Genomic DNA, 17,855 nt, shown 5'->3' with positions numbered 1-17,855 from the left:
CACACACTCTCCCTCTCTCTCTCTCCCCTAAACGTGCATATATAAATGTATGTGTGTGGATAAAATGATTTTTTGTTTTTTTTTTTCTAACCGTCAAATTATTATTATTATTATACAAACATGTATATATGTATTTTTTGTTATATTGTGCATCGCAAGATGATGATGATAATGATGATAATGATAATAATAATGATTAAAATGTGGCATTTTTATTTATATACTTAAATTGTTTATATATATATATTTATATGTATATATATGGTTGAAAAATGAATGTTTTATTATTATTATTATTATTATTATTATATTATTTATGTTTATTATTATTATTATTATTATTAAAATTTTTATTGTTGTTATAATTTTAAAAATTAAGGGAGAGAAGGAGGAGGAGGAGAAGGAGGAAAAGGAGGACGTGTAAATAAATAATGCGTGTGCGTGTGTGTGTGTGTGTGTGTGTGACGTAAAGAAAAAAAAATGGAATCGAATTGTTTAAAAAAAAAAAAAAAATTGAAATTTATTTTATTATTTGTCCGAAATTAATAATAATAATAATAATAATAATAATAATAATAATAATAATAATAATAATAATAATAATAATAATAATAATGAGTAAAGAATTTATTTTAATTTAAAATCACTTTTTATTATTATTTTGTGTGTGTGTAAATAACAGTCTCTTATGTCTCGTGTGTGTTGAGTGACATTCGTTTACTTTCTAAAGGAGACCAATGCGTTATAGCTGACGGGTAGTGCGGTGACACCATCGATACCTTCGGTGGATGGTAAAGAATCACCTTCGGGTAAACTAAACGTAAAATTTTGCAAAAGACTTGCAGTGAATAGAAATATGTTGGTTTTAGCTAAAACTTCACCCATGCAACGATGTTTCCCTTAAAGAAAACAAAAAAAAATTGTTTAATCGAGGGTGGGGTGAGGGGTGAAGAAGGTAAATTTTTGGTTACCCCATCCGAAAGGTAGATATTGATCCGGTATGCTTAGATTTCCTTTCGAATCGAGAAATCTTTCAGGTTTAAATTCGTTTGGATCATCGAAATATTTTTCATCCATTAAAACGTTATGAAAATTAGCCGTCAACATTGTATCCTTAGGGATTTTATATCCCTGCAATGTGGTATCTCTCAATGCTCTATGAGGTACCCCAAATGTTCGACCCATGAAAACTCTCACGGATTCCAAAGAAATGGCTTCCAAATATGGCATTCTGTAATTTATATATGTAATGGATAATCGTAACGACGAATTTTTCCAATAATAATAATAATTTGTTTGATTAATTACTTTGATTTATCATCCAATGTCGGAAGTCTATCTCTTCCCACGACCAAATCTATTTCCTCTTGTGCTTTTTTTTGTATTTCCGGATTTCTTAAAAGATATAAAAATTCAAATCCGAGAGATTTACTCGTCGTTTCCGAACCCGCCATGAACATGTCCATACATATTGCAAGAAGTTGTGATTCTTTTAATTTTTTATGAAAAATAAAAATAAATTGAAATTATATATTTTAAAGATGAAAGAAAATTCACAATTAAAAAGAAAATTCATGTTACCGGAAAAACTATCTTTTTTTTGTTCGGATGATAAAATTTGTAAATAAACATCCATTAAATCTCTCGGTTCGCCATCTTTAAATGTTCTCTTATGATTATCTAATTCGTTCTTTAAATAAAAAAAAAATTTAATTAATAAAAAAATGTAGGGGAAAAAAGTGGGGAGGAAGGGAGGGAGGGAGAGAGGTAGAGAAGAAAAAAAACCTTTAAAAATTCCCAAACTTTTTGATGAATTTGAACAAATTGTTTATAACCGGAAGCTTCGGGTGCGATATATCGAAGTATCGGAAATTGACTAAACGGACATCCAACCATATCGATATTTATAAATAATTCCGTTAATAAATTTTGTAATTTTTTCAATTCTAAATCTTCAGGACTGTTTAACAAAAAAAACAAAACAAACCGGAAATGAATTAATTTTTTTATCAACTACTCTAATCAAATTTATTTCTTTTTCTTCGTGTTACTAACCTGTAACGAATACTTGCTAGCATAGACCAAAGCGTGTTTAATACGTAAACACCGAAAACATCTCTCATAGGTATGACGTTATCACCTTCTAGAACTTTCTTTTTAAAATCTTTAACCATTTCGTGAGCTTCTTCTTCGACTAAACCACCCATTGTTCTCCTACCAAATCCAAATTCTCTTAAATGTCTCAAAACGAATTTTCTTTGTTCCAACCAAAATTCTTCGTCGGTTAATAACAAACCTCGTCTTATACCCCAAGTCCTGAATAATGATAATTATTATTATTATTATTATTATTACGGGAATTATGTTAAGATGTTATATTACCTAGTTTCGTAAAATGGTCCTTGAGGTCTTCCATCGAAATCATCTTTCGTTAACATTTCTTTAATGGCTTCGTAACTGCAACAAACAACTTGTTTGTCTTTTCCTATTTTCAAACCGACAACCGGACCATAGATTTTTGCTAGATTTGCACATGTCTTATACAAATATCCTGTTTCTTTTCGTAGATTGTGTACCGTCAATGCGCTGCCCAAAACGGGAAGCCATGGAGGTCCTTTAATAAAAAAAAAAAAAAAAAAAAAAACTAATTATTATGTACAAAATTTAATAAATTTTTTATTAAAAAAAAGCGTACCTGGAGGATAATCTTTCGGTTTTCTAGTATCCAAATATAATAAAAGAAATAAAATAATAACGAAAAAAATGGCGGCGAACCACATTCTGAAAATAAAAAAAGGTGAAAATTTACAATAATTAAATAATAATAATGTTAAACCGCCATTTTTTTTTTTTTTTTGGTTTAACCGAATTTTCACTTTGACAATCATTCATCGTTCTAAAAATTTTCAAAATGGCGTCGTGTCGTGTTACATAACGTAATTACCAAGAAAAAAACTTCCGTACGTTTTTTTTTTAATTTTATTTTTATCAAGTAATAAAAATTTGTCTTTTTTTTTTCAGGTTTTACTTCTTTTTATTATCGTTGATGAAATAATTTCACGAAAAAACTCGTGCAAACAACGTTTATTATTATCATTAAATGTTATTTAATAACTTCCGGGAATTTTAAATTTCTCTATCCTGTTAAGACGCCATGTTTGTTTTTTTTTTTTTAATGGTAACACACAAAATTTCAAAATTTTTTTATTTTTTATCCGAGTAAAAAAAATGTCCGGCTTTGATTTCAAACTATTTTTAAAAATAAAATTAACCGGAAGTTTGATACGTATCAGCAAAACCGTTTTGTAGAAAACTTAACGAAAGGAAAACCGGAAATGATGAAAAAAAAAATGTGCAAAACTTGTCGCAGAGTAAAAGTTAAATGTAAAATGTGGTTAAATGTAATTTAACAGGTACGTCAGGTACACAAAAAAAAGGAAAAGTTGATTTGAAAAAAAAAAACCGTTAAAGAGAAAGGTGTTGAAAATGAATTTGCAATATTTGCAAAAAATGATAATTATTTATTTATTTTCCTTTTCCCGTACCTGACCTTTTACAAAAAAAAAAAAAAAAAAAACTTTCACTTATTTATTTAATTAACTTCCGGTTAATTATTGATAATGTGACAACGACGTTATTATTATTTGTTTAAAAAAATAATTTTCTTTTTTTTTTCCTCTCCCATTTTGATTTTAATTATTTTTTTTTCCTCCCCCCGACTGCGTGATTGTGACGTAAGCAAAAATCAAAATGGCGACAATCCCGTTGTTTACGCAAACGAAAAAAACGTTTTTTTTTTTTTTTTTTTTTTGTAAACGGAATCTTCCTGTTTTACTAACACACGTGTCTATGTTTCTCGGAAATATTATTATTATTATCATTTTAATTTATATTACGTAATTGTTTTTTTATTCGTCGAGAGGTAAGTAGTTGATATTAATAAGAAAAAAAAAAACTTTAATATGATTTTTTATCCCCGAGGAAATAAATAAAGAAAGAAGGAGAAAGTAGTCTCTCATCGTAAAATGTTTCACTTATGTAACAATTAAATTACTTTTTTTTTACATAATACATATTTTTTCTCTCCGACTACCTGATTTATATAAATTTTTACTTTTTTATTTTAAATTTAGTTTTGACCGTTTTTATTTTAAATTTTCTCCACATTAAAACAAACGAAAATAAAAAAATTTTTTAAACGTTTCCATTCTCGAACGTTATTGTTCGAATTTTTGTTTTCAACCAATCAAATCCACGGATTTGACAACGGAAAAAAAAATTTTCTTTAAAAAAGGCCTCGTCTCGTTTGGTAACGCAAAGTAATGCGTTTTTACAATTTGCAGTTTTAAAAAACGCCGCAAAAATAAAACGATTAATCGATTACTCGAATATATATCGAAATTCTGAATTAACGTTTTTTCCTTTTAGTTTAAAATTGTATTTAGAACGTTTCACACGGTGGTTAGTGTTTGAATTAATAAATTTTTAAAGAAAAAAGAAGAAAATGATTGATTTATTTTGTATTTATATTTGGTAACTACGATAATTTTATTAATAATTAATTAATTATTTAATAACGCTAACTTATTAAATGTTTTTTAAAGAAAATAATAATGAAAACCTAAAATATTAAAATCGTTCAAAATTAAAATGTAAAAAATTATTATTTTCTTTACTAAAAAAAAAATATATATATAACATTTCATTCAAAATAATTAAAATACATAAATTTTATTTATTTATTTATAAAATATCAGTAATAATTATTAAAATAAACATTTTAACTTACCTTTCTTTTATTGATATAAATTTGCTTTGTTTTTTTTTAACACAAAAATATATTTTTCATTTATTTAAAGGCTTTGCAAAAAAAAAGAAAATTTAAACTGATTATTCTAAATATTAAAAAAACATTTGATTTTTATATTTATATAAAAACAAAAATTAAAGTAAAGAGGAAAAAAAAAAGTAATAAACTGAATGAAATTGATGTTAAATTTTTAGTTATATACCATCCCCACCATTTTGTTTTTTTTTTTGACATGATCTTGTATAAAAGATTTTTTGTATTTAAACATTAATAGTAATAACACATACAGTTCATTTCCTTTCATAAATTTTTTGCTAACCAATAATAATAATAATAATAATAATAATTTTATTTGCAATTTCTAAAATTAAATAAGAAAATTTTATTAACTTTCTCTGTGTATAAAAAACAAACAAAAAAGGGGTTCATTCTCATTAATAAATCATTTTTTTTTTTTTTTATTTGGTTTTGCCATCATTAATAACAATTTCCTTTTTTTATTTAATTAAATACCTGTTTAGCTTTTCAATATTAATAATTAATATTTTTTGTAAGGACGAAGTTAGTGAATTTAATTTAATTTATTTAAATAAAATTCAAATAAAAAAAAAAAGATTATTTTTATTATAAATTTTTTTTATTTAATTATTATTATTATTATTATTACAAGATACAAAGGCATTGTTGTATACATATTAAAATTATTTCTCCTTTTTTTTTTTTTTAAATAATAAAAATCAAATGATAATTATATATATATATATAAAATTAATAGTAAATATTTATCATTTTCTATATAAACTATTTTAATAATTAATTTTTTTTTTTTTTTTGAAAAAAAAAAAAAAACAAATCGTACGTATTTAACACAAGTCATAAATTATAAAAAATTTTCCTCTTTACTATTATTATTATTTTAATAATAAATTACTGAAAACGTAATTTATGTATTTTAATTAAAATATTGTGGAAATATTTCTCGTTTAAACGTTTTCGCCATTGTTTTTTTAAACGAGAAATATTCAGTTTAATAAAAAAAAAAAAAAAAAACCGAGATCTGGAATAGTCTGCATGGTACCAATCGTTGGGATTTATACGACCATGTAATGAGCCTTGCAATGAACTGAAAACAAAAGAAAAAATTCCATTATAAATTTTCTGGGGATTTAAAAGAAAAAAACAGGATCTGGGGATTTTATTTTAACCTATAAATTCGGACACGGGATCGTTTTCACCATCTCCTCTCATTGATCCAGTTATTTCTTCGTTTTCCACCATCGGTAAAAACAACTGAACGAATTCGAGTGTGTATGGAGGTGCTACGGCTTCCAAAACTTCAGTCACGAAATAACGTATCAATGATATGTCCGTGTCTCCTCTTGTCCAACAGTGTTTAACGTATTTCACGACGGGCACGACGCATCCTCGACTTAATAAATTCACCATTCTGTCCAGTAACATTTTCCTCATTTCCAACTGTAAATCATCATCATATTGGATAAACAAAAAATTTACAAGGACGCACGCACGCACGCACACACACACACGCACCTGAACGAGAATTTCCAATTCGTCTTGTTTGGATTCGAATAATTCTATTAACAATGTTAAAACTTTTGTGTGTAAAAGAGGATGACACGTGACAACCTCATCGAGTAGTGCTAAATGTATGGGCGTGTGTTCTGTGGAAAGTTTAAAATAACTGGGTTCCGTCACGGTGAATTCAACCCATCTCACGATTCCAACAGCAACAACGGGACACCTGGAATGGAAAAAAAAAAAAAAAAAAGATGGATTCATTTAACGAAAGAGAATCACAAAGGAAAATTCTTGACACAAAGGAAAACTTATTGAATCGTGTAATATACGGTACTTAATGCACTGATAAAGAGATCCTAATTCTGCAATCAATTCGCCCGATCCTTTGGCCGTGTTACAAATCCCGTGAACTTTTTCAATGGCTTGCTGTGTCGGTTTAAGTTCTTCTTTGTTCAACTGCCTTCGAGAAGAACCGATTTTTTTAGCCGGAGTATCACAAACGCTTGCCGCATATGCCAATAAGTAAATATATTTTGGCTTATGCTCTGGATTTAATTTTATACCAGGTTTGAATAAAGAATCCACTAAAAGCTCTGAAAAATAAATTATTATTATTCGAATGAATAAAAAAAAAGAAGAAGAAGAAACTCTTACCTAAAAATTGTGGAGTTCTTATGAGATCAATCGGAGGAGGATCAGGTGCTGAATAATTTCTGAACAAAACTGTTATATCAGCCGGATTTAAATTATTTCTCGATAACATGGAAGTTAAAGCTTGACATGCTTGTGGATATTGTGTGGCACCATTTAAAGCCATCGTTATGGGTGTTACGTCATGGTGGCTAATAATTAATAACAAACAAAAATGAATAGTAAAAACAAAATGATAACAAAATGATATTTTAAGGTAATAATTTACTTTTTCTGAGCACATTTTATTATTTCTTGTGACAGTCTTTTCATATTAGAACCACCTTTTGTTTCTTGCGATAAAACTTGAAGCAAGACTTGACTATATACATATGTGTGTTGACCATGACAAACCATTTTCTAATCGAGGGGAAAAAAAACTTTGGTTAATCGTTTCTTCCAAAAAAAAAATTGAATGTTAGGTTAATGAATGAATTACCCCACACTCTTGAATGTTTTTTTGCCAGTCGTCTGCATTTGTCAAAAATCCAGATATGGCTGTTTTTAATACTCTGGAAAAAACTTCAATTTGCTGTGCTGCTGTCGATATACTCGTTATTTCACCTTGAAAACCAGCATCTGAAATCAACTGCATAAAATACATTTTTTTATGTATATGATGCTGCACACCATGAAAAAAATGTGAAATTTTCCCACCTTAATTGTAAAGTTAAGCATGAGGCAGTCTGGATATTCTTCTGCTAATCTGTAGATAAGAGATCTCCATGTTGGATGCTCAATCATTTCCGTTAACCATGCAGGAGTCTAAAATATTGATTTTTCAAAATTTAAATTTAATATCAATGGCAAGTACTTTTCAAGTATTCAAAAACAGTTTGAAAAACTACACTTAAATAACACTATTTTCCATGGAATAAAAAGTTTACCTCTCCCTCTTCCGTAAATATTGTATCTGCTTTTTTAGGATCGAATGTTTTGAGTACCATATCTTTTAAATGATTTTCAACCATGGCTTGTACTGCTGTTACATTGACTCCACCAGAAATGAGCCACTCGGCTAAAAGGTTTGCCATTTGTGCTGTCGCACTATAATTTTGCGATAACAAATCTATAACTTGTTCAGGATTTCCACCGGCTTGAAAATACCTAAAATTAATTAGTCTCATGTAAATAATCATCCCCCACACACCCCCAACTCCTCATGAGCATTTAAGTTTTGTGGGTACCTTTTCAACTGTGTGAAAATACCAGGTTCCATAATGTAATCGGGAGTGCTGAATTTTTCTAAACATTCCGTTAAGACTTCCTGAGGATTTTCCAAAGCTTCCTCTCCTCCCTCAGACTAAAATTAATAATAAATTGATTTGTAAACAATCCACCCAGTTTTGGTTAGTACTCATATTAAATATATATTTACGTCTCCGTCTCCTCCATCTCCTTCCCACCCTTTATCTTCGTCATAGTCATCTTCCATATTACGAAAAAACCGTTAAATTTATTCTAAAACTCATTTAAATCAACTTGCGATGAAAATATTGTAAAGCGGCCATTAAATTTGCTACCGTTTATGAAAATAACCGCCATAATCTAACAAATAACAATAATAATAATAATAACAACAACAGTTTCACGTTTGGAAAATAATAAAAAAATTTATTGAAAAATTATTTTTTCGTTTTTTTTTTTTTTTTTTTTAATTATTATATTTTATAAACAAATTATTAAAAAAAAAATTATTGTAAAATTAATGAAGGATTTATTTTATTTTAATTTTTATTAATATGGTACATAATGTTGTTTACTCATTAATGGAATTGAAAAAATTTTTTATCAATTCAATTTATTATTATTAGTATGACAAATTAAATAATAATAATAAATATTTTAATTTATATTAAAGATAAATAAATAATTATTTATCATTAATTTAAAAAAATGATAATAATAATTTTTACATATTTTTGCTAAAGATCAGGGGGAAAAATAAAACCTTATAAAAGATAATAACTTGCTAAATCGAAGTGATAATGTAAAATACAATACAAAGTTTGTTTTATTGACTGATTGAAAAAATTTTTTTTCTTTTTTTAAACTTATTATTTTTTAACGTGCACTATTAAAAATTACATATACACATATTAAAATGATATATTTAACGTAGTAATTTTACAATTGATAATAATAATAATAATTTTTATTTTTTGTTAATTAAATTATTGAAATATTTCCACGTATACACACAGATACACACACACCATGATTTTTTTTTTTATATATATATATAATAATCAATGTTTATTATAATCCCTGATTGTTATTATCAATAAAGTTTAAATGTAACAGTATAAAACAAAATGTTACGTTAATATTATTATTATTATTATTATTATTAAATTTTTAAAATTTAAAAAAAAAAACAACAAAAAAAAATGTCTAAGGAACGTTTAAAATCTGGCCAAGGAATTAAAATTCAAAGTAGATCTCCATATGAACTTATGGATTCAGAATCAAAAGAATGGTTAAATGATGTTAAAAAAATGTGGAATGTTTGTAAGTTGATATTAAACACAAATGTGAAATTTTTATATGTATATATATATATATATATATATATATATATATATATATATATATATATATATATATGAAATTAATTTTACAGGTAGAAAAGGTGGTTTTTTGTCCGATTTACTCTATTATTATTTTGGTAAAGCTGAAAATCCATATGTTTCAGCATTGAGAGCTATGGTTAACTCTGGCGATTTTCAATTGGGAAAACAAAATACATTAGCATTTAAAATAATTGAAAATTTTTCCGATTGGTTAAATAAAAACACTCGAGTACATTATTTACTTAATGATAATATTAAAATTGATGCTCTCAATCTTGTATCACAACAAAAATGTCTCCCTTTGATTAATTTGGTGGCGAAAACATTCGAAATAATAGGACATAAAGAATTATTTTACGATTCTATTAAAGGAATGATTGCCGATCGTAAATACAAAGAGGTAATTATTATTATTATTATTATTATTATTATTATTACTTGAAACAATTTATTTTATAATTAATTAATTGTTATAATATTTATTTTGTTAAAGGCTTGCTATTGTGCATCAATATTGGGATTATATGAACCATTTACAATAGAAGATTTTTTAATACCGTTAATATTTCAAGATAAATTTACAGTTGCTAAAGAATTTTTAGACGGCAGTAGAAATCATCAAATTTGTTTAGTTAAGTATTTGGATGATCTTTTGGGTAAAAAAAATATTAAATTAGAAGCTGAATTAGCACTCAGGTAAAATAATTAGTCTCAATGTAATGTAATCGAATTGATATATTATATGATAACTAATTTTATAATGTATTTTTTTCTTACCTTACAGGAAATTAAATGTATCTTATTATAGTAATTCGCTTTTACATTTTAAACCAATGGGAAAATTAATATCGAAAATTATAAAAGTATTCGATCTTCCATTGAACATGTGTCCGAATTTAAAAAAAAAAAGAGGAAAAGGTGTTTTACAATTTTTAATACATAAAAGATTTTCAAATAAAACAATTGATGATGAAAGTTGGAAAGAAATGGTTGTGGAAGCTGTGGGTTCAGATGAATCACTACAAGCTGAATTAGTCGATAAGGTCACAGTTTTTGGTACGCTCAAAGAAGCTTTGTATTGGGCAAAAAAATTTAATTTGGAAAAAAATTATTGGAATTATAAATTGATTGATTATGATAGCAAAGGGTAATTGGATTCATATTATCATTATTTATATATATATATATTTTTTTTGTCCCCGAACAATATGTCAATTTTAATAATTATCAGATTGTAATTTTAGGGCTGTGGAAAACGATGACGTCGACGTCGACGTCGATGGTGGTAAACATAAAGAAAATGTGATTGATAAAAAAAATAGGTACGTGGAAGATGTGATGAAAAAATCAGATGTAAAATATCACAAACTTCCGATCGATGAATCGAACATATATTTAATCGATTCGACTTGTTCTTTTTCGAAATTTTTAATCGATATAACGGATGGTGTTAAAGTTGTCGGTTTGGATGCCGAATGGAAACCTTGTTTCGGCCTTAAAAAATCCGAACTCGCACTTTTTCAAATCGCAACACGTCACGTCGTTTACCTTTTAGACATAATCGCATTGAGCTCCGTCGTACCTGAAAATTTATGGATAAGATTTTCGGAAATATTATTCGGTAATCCGAACATATTGAAATTGGGTTTCGGACTCCAGGGAGATTTCACGATAATACAAGAAAAATTATTAGGATTGCACGGTATAATAATACCGGAAACGTCATTGTTAGATTTAGAAATATTATGGAGAGTATTGCAAAATAATAATTTTACATTTCCTCACGCCGCATCCGTTTCCTCGACGTCATCGGGGAGTTTAAATAGTTTCATTGAATTTTGCCTGGGAGAAAAATTAGATAAATCCAATCAGTTTTCGGATTGGGAAAAAAGACCCTTGAGACACAGTCAAATCGTATATGCCGCACTCGACGCGTATTGTCTTTTAGAAGCTTATGACGTCATATTAAAAGAATCGAAAAATCAAAATTTCGATATTTTAAATGTTATACAGGATGTTATTAAAAATAAAATAGTCACGGTTAAAACTCCGTTAAAAAAATGTACAAAAACGAATAATGATGAGAATAATAAAAATGATGATGATGATGATGGTAAATCGATGGAGAAAAATGTAAAAAAGGAAAAACGGGAAAATCCCGTCGGAAAAGAAGGAAGAGGAGGTGGTGGTGGTGGGGGTTCGGTGGAAAATGGTAAATGCATAACGGAATATAAAATCCTTTGCGACACTATGTTATCCGGATTGGGTAGAGAATTGAGAAAATGGGGAGTCAATACGATAATAATAAAAAAAAATGAGAAAATGATGATAAAAAAAGAAAATTCACACGAGGTTTTGCACGTGTTCACGCGTCGTAAACCGTTTAACGAATTGAAAAATTACGGTAAAGTTTATTGTTTGACATCGGGTAGAGTTAAAAATCAATTTCAAGAAGTTTTAGATCATCTCAAAGCTGTCGTGCCGAAGGAAAACGTACTCAGTAGATGTTTGGTGAGTGAAATTTCGAAAAGGAAAAAATGAAATTGTGGCACGTTTAAATGTGATGGACGAATAATTTTTCTTTTCAGGATTGCAATTATAACGAATTTCAAACACTGACGCAAGATGAAATAAAAAAATTATTCAATCAAATGGGGACGACGGAAAGATCGAATTTTTATTACAGGAACGAACCTGGAGAATTTTATTACGACGACGATATTAGCGATACGGATAACGAAGAAAACGATTGGTTTAGTTATTCGAAAAAATGGTCGTCGTCTCAGGAACCCATGGATATGTCTTTCATGCAAACCAAATTGGGGGCTTACATCGATTTCAATTGCATTAATTCTCCTCTAATGCAAAAAGTTTCCTTTTTTTACGCATGCGTTTCTTGCGGTAAATGTTTTTGGGAAGGGAGTCACAAAGGAAGAGGAGTCAAAGGTTTCACATGTAAAAAAAAAAAATAAAAATCAAATAAAATCCATTATAATTTTTATTTGAAATTTTTCTTTTTTTTTTTTTTTTGTAACGTTTTTTTACACAACAGTTTAATTATGGTTGTTGTCCAGTTTTAATAATAATAATAATAATAATAATGATTTATTAATGTCAAAATTAGATTTTTTTTTTCAAGTGTGGTAGTAATCATGTTAATTACAATTAATTAAAGAAAAATTCACAAAGGAAAAAAAAGAAAAAAAGGAAAAAGTTTTTTAAATTGTTTTTTTTATTTTTTATTATTGTTAACGAAAAATTTATTATTTTTTATTTAATTATTTTTTTTATTAGAGAGACAGAGAGAGATTTATTGTTTATATAAATAAAAAAGAAAAACTTTTTTTTGTTACAATAATAATAATAAGTGATACAGTATATTTATATATTTTGTTTATTAAAATCAAAAAGACTGAATTTTATTTAAGGAAGAAAAAAATTATGAAAATATATAAAAAGTGTGAAAAATTTTTTAATTTTTTATTTTACTCGGTTGATAATATTATGTATTATTATTATTATTATTATTATTATTTATTAATAATAAGGATTAAATTTTAATTTTGGTTACGGTTGCAATTTTTTTCTTTTTGTATGTTATTGCTCGTATATATATATAATTTATGTATGAATAAATTTTTTTTTATTACTTTTTTTTAATAAATTTAACAAATTTTTTGTTTTTGTTTAGATTTCATTTTGTTTGTTTGTTTTGATATACTCGATGGGAAAAAGTTTTTAAACGATTAACGTAGTAGTAGCCGTCATCGTCGTCGTAGTAAAAGATTCTAAATCCACGTTTTCAGCCATTTGTATTCGTGTTAAATTAACGGAGCAAAGGTATGCAATACGAGTTTTTTTTTATCTTAACAATCCGTCGTTATTTTATTTATTATTTGTGAATTTGATCATGAATATTTATTATTAAACGTTTCTTTTTATTTTATTACGAAAAGTTTTTACGTTTGACCATTTTTAATTGATGAAAAATTAATGTTTTTTTTTTCTTTCAGGCATGGCTCCACCGCGATATGAAATGGCCGTTGGCCTTCAAAAAGGCCACAAAACAACAAAAATTGTCGTCAGCCGTAAAAAAACGGCCACGAAAACTCACAAATTTAAACCGTCTCGTTTAAAAGGAAGGCAAACGAAACACGGGAAATTCATAAGAGATTTAATTAGAGAAGTTGTCGGTCATGCTCCATATGAAAAAAGAGCCATGGAATTGTTGAAAGTATCCAAGGATAAAAGAGCTCTTAAGTTTTTAAAGAAAAGGGTGAGTTTTAAACCCGCACGCACACACATTCGCATTTATATAGATATATGAATGTAAAATTAAAATATGAGTAGATGGAAAACCTCTTCAGAATAGCCATGAATGAAATTTTATTTTCTTTCGTGGAACGTAGAGAGGGAGAATAATGAGGCGTTTATCCACTTGCTATAACAAATGTTATATCATTACTAAGAATGCCTAACACATGTTTATTTGAATACTTTTAATTTATAAAGATTTGAAAACTTGAATAAGGATAAATGATAATAATATATGTTGGTTTGTTTGTTTCAGCTGGGAACTCACATCAGAGCGAAGAGAAAGAGAGAAGAATTATCTCACATATTAACACAAATGAGAAAAGCTCAAACACAACAACATGCCAAGTAAATTTGAGAAAATTCTCATTCCTGTATTATAATTTTTAACTATTTAATATAAATGGTTCGCATTATAAATTTTAATTTTTGTACATATTTTACTACATATTGTTATTATTATTATTATTATTTTTTTTTTTTTTCTTCACCATAAGTTTTTCTTACTTTCTTTTTTTTGTTCAGTGCAAGTATGAATTGTTAAAAAAAAGTTTTGACTCGTTTAACAGGTTCGAGTAAATAGAAATAAAGATGAATGAGTATTTGATTAAGTTGATTTTGTTACAAAACATTTCGAAGCCTTTTCCAAAGGAATTTTGACATGTTATCTTCATTAAGAAGAAGTTAGCAAAAGTATAATGATCCTTTGGTTAGAATTTTTTGGGGGTGACCAACGTTTATTCAAAATCATATTTTAACTGAGGATGATTGATTGTTTTGTAAAGAGGAAATATTGGTAAAAACTTTTTTGATGAATTATTTTTTTTAAACTCGTCATTTTAATTGAAAGTTTTATTAGAATTTATTTAATTTAAATTTGAATTTTCTTTTAGTGCCGGCTTTTTTTATTTAATATTAACGATTACCAACCGTGAAACAAGGTTAAAATCATAAAGAAAATAGAAAACTTTAAAAGAAAATCATCCGTCAAACAGTTTTGAAATATAATTCATGTTATTGCCGGTAGAAAGCGTTGAAATCGTTATTCTGTCGATACCATGTAAGAGATATAATAATAGTTTTGGTATTAGAAATTATGTAAAGGCACAACAGACTCCATTTATTAGTTGTTAACTTCTATTGAGCTGATTAAAAGTAGTAGTACAGGTAAATACCTCCAGTCATACTTAATAAAAATGCTTGCTGTTAATTAATTTCTACATCAGGTGAATACAAAATCTTCTGCCCCTGATTTTAAGTGGGTATCCACTGTTTACATTTTATTTCAAGCGGAAATCCAATGTTGCGTTTTATTTTACTTTATACTTCCTTGGATATTATGTTTTTCTGATACATCAGAGAAAATTTTTCGATGTTTTTAGTGAAAAATGACCTTTTTAGGCGGGAATCCACATAACGTATTAATAATAATTAATAAAAAGAAAGAAGGAGGGCGCTGGTGTGCCATGGTTGACAAGAGTTTTTGCCATATCGTTTTATTTAATTAATTTTAATAGTTTTTTTTTTTTAGGGTTTATTTATAAGTCATATATCAAAAGTTTTGTAATTTAGTCTAGTTTGCAGTGATATAATTAGTTTTTTTTAAATTATTTAGTAATAACTATATTATTTCAAGTTTAAATTTGCAAGTAGTCAACGGTTTCATGTGACAAAAGGAAGCGCGGGCAATAGAAAACCTTAGAAGGCACCTTAGTACATATAAGTTAAACGGATAAATACCTCATTTTAAGGCATAAATTTCGCTTGAAAAAACGTTAGGCTACCAAAGAAATTGAACACATAACCAAAAAAATTTTTTTTTTTTTTATATTTCTTTGGTTAATTATGAGTAATTTGACTAATTATTCTTTTATCTTATATAACAAAATAAGAATTGAAATAGTTTTATCATAATAATACAGGTTGATACATGATTTTTTCAGGGTGAAATTTCTATACCCCTATGATCAAGTGGTAACTTGTGATTGTATGTTATTTTAGCCTTGTCTTAAGCTAACTTAATTCACTATAGCATAGCTTATTAATAATAGCATAGTGTAGCTAATACCTTTCTTAAATCTGAATCAAATTAGGAAAGAATAGTAGTAGCCTTTATATTAAGTGATATTAGTGTGGAAGGGTACAACAGATTTCTATTTAACCAGACATCATTTAATAAATTTTTACATATCTTGAGTTGAGTATAAGAGAGTTAAATATCTTTGTCATACTAAAGTATGGTATGGTATGAGGTAGTGCAATAAAAATACTCATTATTTATTGATTTAAAGTAATGTATAACTGGATATAACATCTCTGTACTCCTGTGTTAATCTACTGATTGTTTTTATACAGAATAGTTTGTCATATATTTTATGTTAATTTCTTTTTTAATCTATATTAATACTAGGAAAGATCAACTTTTTTTATCTAGTACTTAATAATAGTACAAAGTTGTAATTTGTATATTGTGTGCATATAGTTAAGTGTAGTCTGTGTGTAATTTATTTTATCCTTAAATTAGTTTGTTTTGTTTATAATCTTGATTGTGTAATATTGCCTGTAAATTTGATTCAAAATCAATTAATTAAGTTATAAATAAGTAGGCTTTTAGTATTTGATTCTAATGTAAAAATTGTGAAAAGTATTTTATACATTTGAGGGAGCACAACTTAAACAAACTGTATACATCTTAAGTTGAAGTCTAGCTCCATATTTTAGCTAAGTAGTCTAGCCAAATATCTCTATCATACTTGTTAAAAATAGGGATAGTTTAACAAAATAGTTTAATAAGATATTTGGTGGTAGTACCTGATTTAATATATCAATTGGGTTAAAAAATTTGTTCTGTATTTCAGATGTCTAATAACTAGTGTTCTAATTGTATAATATTTAACCTTATATTAAATTGTTGCAGCATATTTTACATGATTTACAGCAAGTTGACTTTTACAAGAGTTTTGTAATAAAGGTGAATGAATTTATAAATTTATATAAGTAAAAAGAGGAAAACGAGAAGAGGACAAAGTAAGAATCAAAAGGCAAATCTTGTTCTACTGTCGACAAGAGGCAGCTCAGCGAGAATGTGAATTTCACTAGGCTTTTGATCCTGGCCACTCCAAAGATGTTAGTCACCGGAGCCCAGGTCAGGAGACAAATCTTTCCAATGAATAAGATGGACTCAGGAAGACCTTCAAGAATTGATGTGGTGCTATCTTAGTATAAGTGGCACCACCGAAATTCGAGTATTTGTCCCTAAAGGAATCGGGTAGAAACCTCGGATAAATACTTAAAAACCCCGACAAGTAGCCTTGTCGTGTTTAATGGTGGATAATAATAATAATAATAATAATAATAATAATAATAATAATAAGAGTATAAGGAGTTCGTCAGTCAGTCAGTCAGAGTCTACTTAGTTGGTTCATCATAAGCAGACACACAACCGGAGCGTCAAAGTAGAAGAGGATTTGATTCTCTTACAAGTGGAATTAGAAGCATCAATTTTTATTTTCACACTTGGATTCCTGTTTTGTGTTCATGTACGACACGTTTGGGGCACGAAGTAAATACTTTCAAGCAATCAAGATCATTTTCCTCATTCAAGAATCATAACATATAATTTGTCGGTAGGATAGGATATTATTTGTAGGTAGTCCCTTAGGGCACCAAGGAACCATAAAACATACTGGCAAAAACAGTGAAAAAAAAAAAAAAAATCCTTACCAATGAATATGGATAAATCAAGAACTCCTGCTATATCCTTTATTAATGAAGACAAAATCTGCGTAGGCAAAAAAAAAACCTGGACATTTAGAGGATTTGTTACTTTAGGAAAAAGAACAATGAACGACGGGAAAAATACTATTATAACATATTTTGCCATATTTTTAGTGTGAAATTCTATTTTAATTTTAATTTGAAGGTAGAAA

The 17,855-nt window shown here is 27.3% G+C and overlaps 4 protein-coding genes across 4 annotated transcripts; 2 read left to right on the top strand and 2 right to left on the bottom strand.

Moving 5' to 3' along the window:
• Positions 1–717: 717 nt before the first annotated feature.
• Positions 718–2,780, bottom strand: Phum_PHUM539320 (cytochrome P-450, putative; the record flags this gene model as incomplete). The annotated part of the gene is made up of 8 exons (XM_002431613.1): positions 718–899; positions 972–1,231; positions 1,309–1,489; positions 1,582–1,690; positions 1,786–1,960; positions 2,056–2,316; positions 2,383–2,614; positions 2,696–2,780. The coding sequence occupies 8 exons, from the start codon at positions 2,778–2,780 to the stop codon at positions 718–720; spliced, it is 1,485 nt and encodes a 494-aa protein (XP_002431658.1).
• A 3,121-nt stretch (positions 2,781–5,901) lies between these two features.
• Positions 5,902–8,474, bottom strand: Phum_PHUM539310 (Negative elongation factor D, putative; the record flags this gene model as incomplete). Its single annotated transcript, XM_002431612.1, has 11 exons — positions 5,902–5,933; positions 6,016–6,286; positions 6,362–6,572; positions 6,684–6,942; positions 7,004–7,191; positions 7,269–7,399; positions 7,479–7,628; positions 7,697–7,804; positions 7,927–8,146; positions 8,227–8,342; positions 8,418–8,474. 11 exons carry the CDS (start codon positions 8,472–8,474, stop codon positions 5,902–5,904), a joined length of 1,743 nt encoding a protein of 580 aa, XP_002431657.1.
• Positions 8,475–9,586: 1,112 nt separating this feature from the next.
• Positions 9,587–12,153, top strand: Phum_PHUM539300 (uncharacterized protein; the record flags this gene model as incomplete). Its single annotated transcript, XM_002431611.1, is given in 5 exon segments — positions 9,587–10,012; positions 10,106–10,308; positions 10,397–10,687; positions 10,857–11,417; positions 11,430–12,153. 5 exon segments carry the CDS (start codon positions 9,587–9,589, stop codon positions 12,151–12,153), a joined length of 2,205 nt encoding a protein of 734 aa, XP_002431656.1.
• A 1,474-nt stretch (positions 12,154–13,627) lies between these two features.
• Positions 13,628–14,278, top strand: Phum_PHUM539290 (60S ribosomal protein L36, putative; the record flags this gene model as incomplete). The annotated part of the gene is made up of 2 exons (XM_002431610.1): positions 13,628–13,888; positions 14,183–14,278. The coding sequence occupies 2 exons, from the start codon at positions 13,628–13,630 to the stop codon at positions 14,276–14,278; spliced, it is 357 nt and encodes a 118-aa protein (XP_002431655.1).
• Positions 14,279–17,855: the final 3,577 nt, after the last annotated feature.

Source organism: Pediculus humanus, genomic scaffold (assembly GCF_000006295.1).
Source record: "Pediculus humanus corporis 1103172108290 genomic scaffold, whole genome shotgun sequence".
Lineage (NCBI taxonomy): Eukaryota > Metazoa > Arthropoda > Insecta > Psocodea > Pediculidae > Pediculus > Pediculus humanus.
This window is presented reverse-complemented; position numbering and strand designations above follow the sequence as displayed.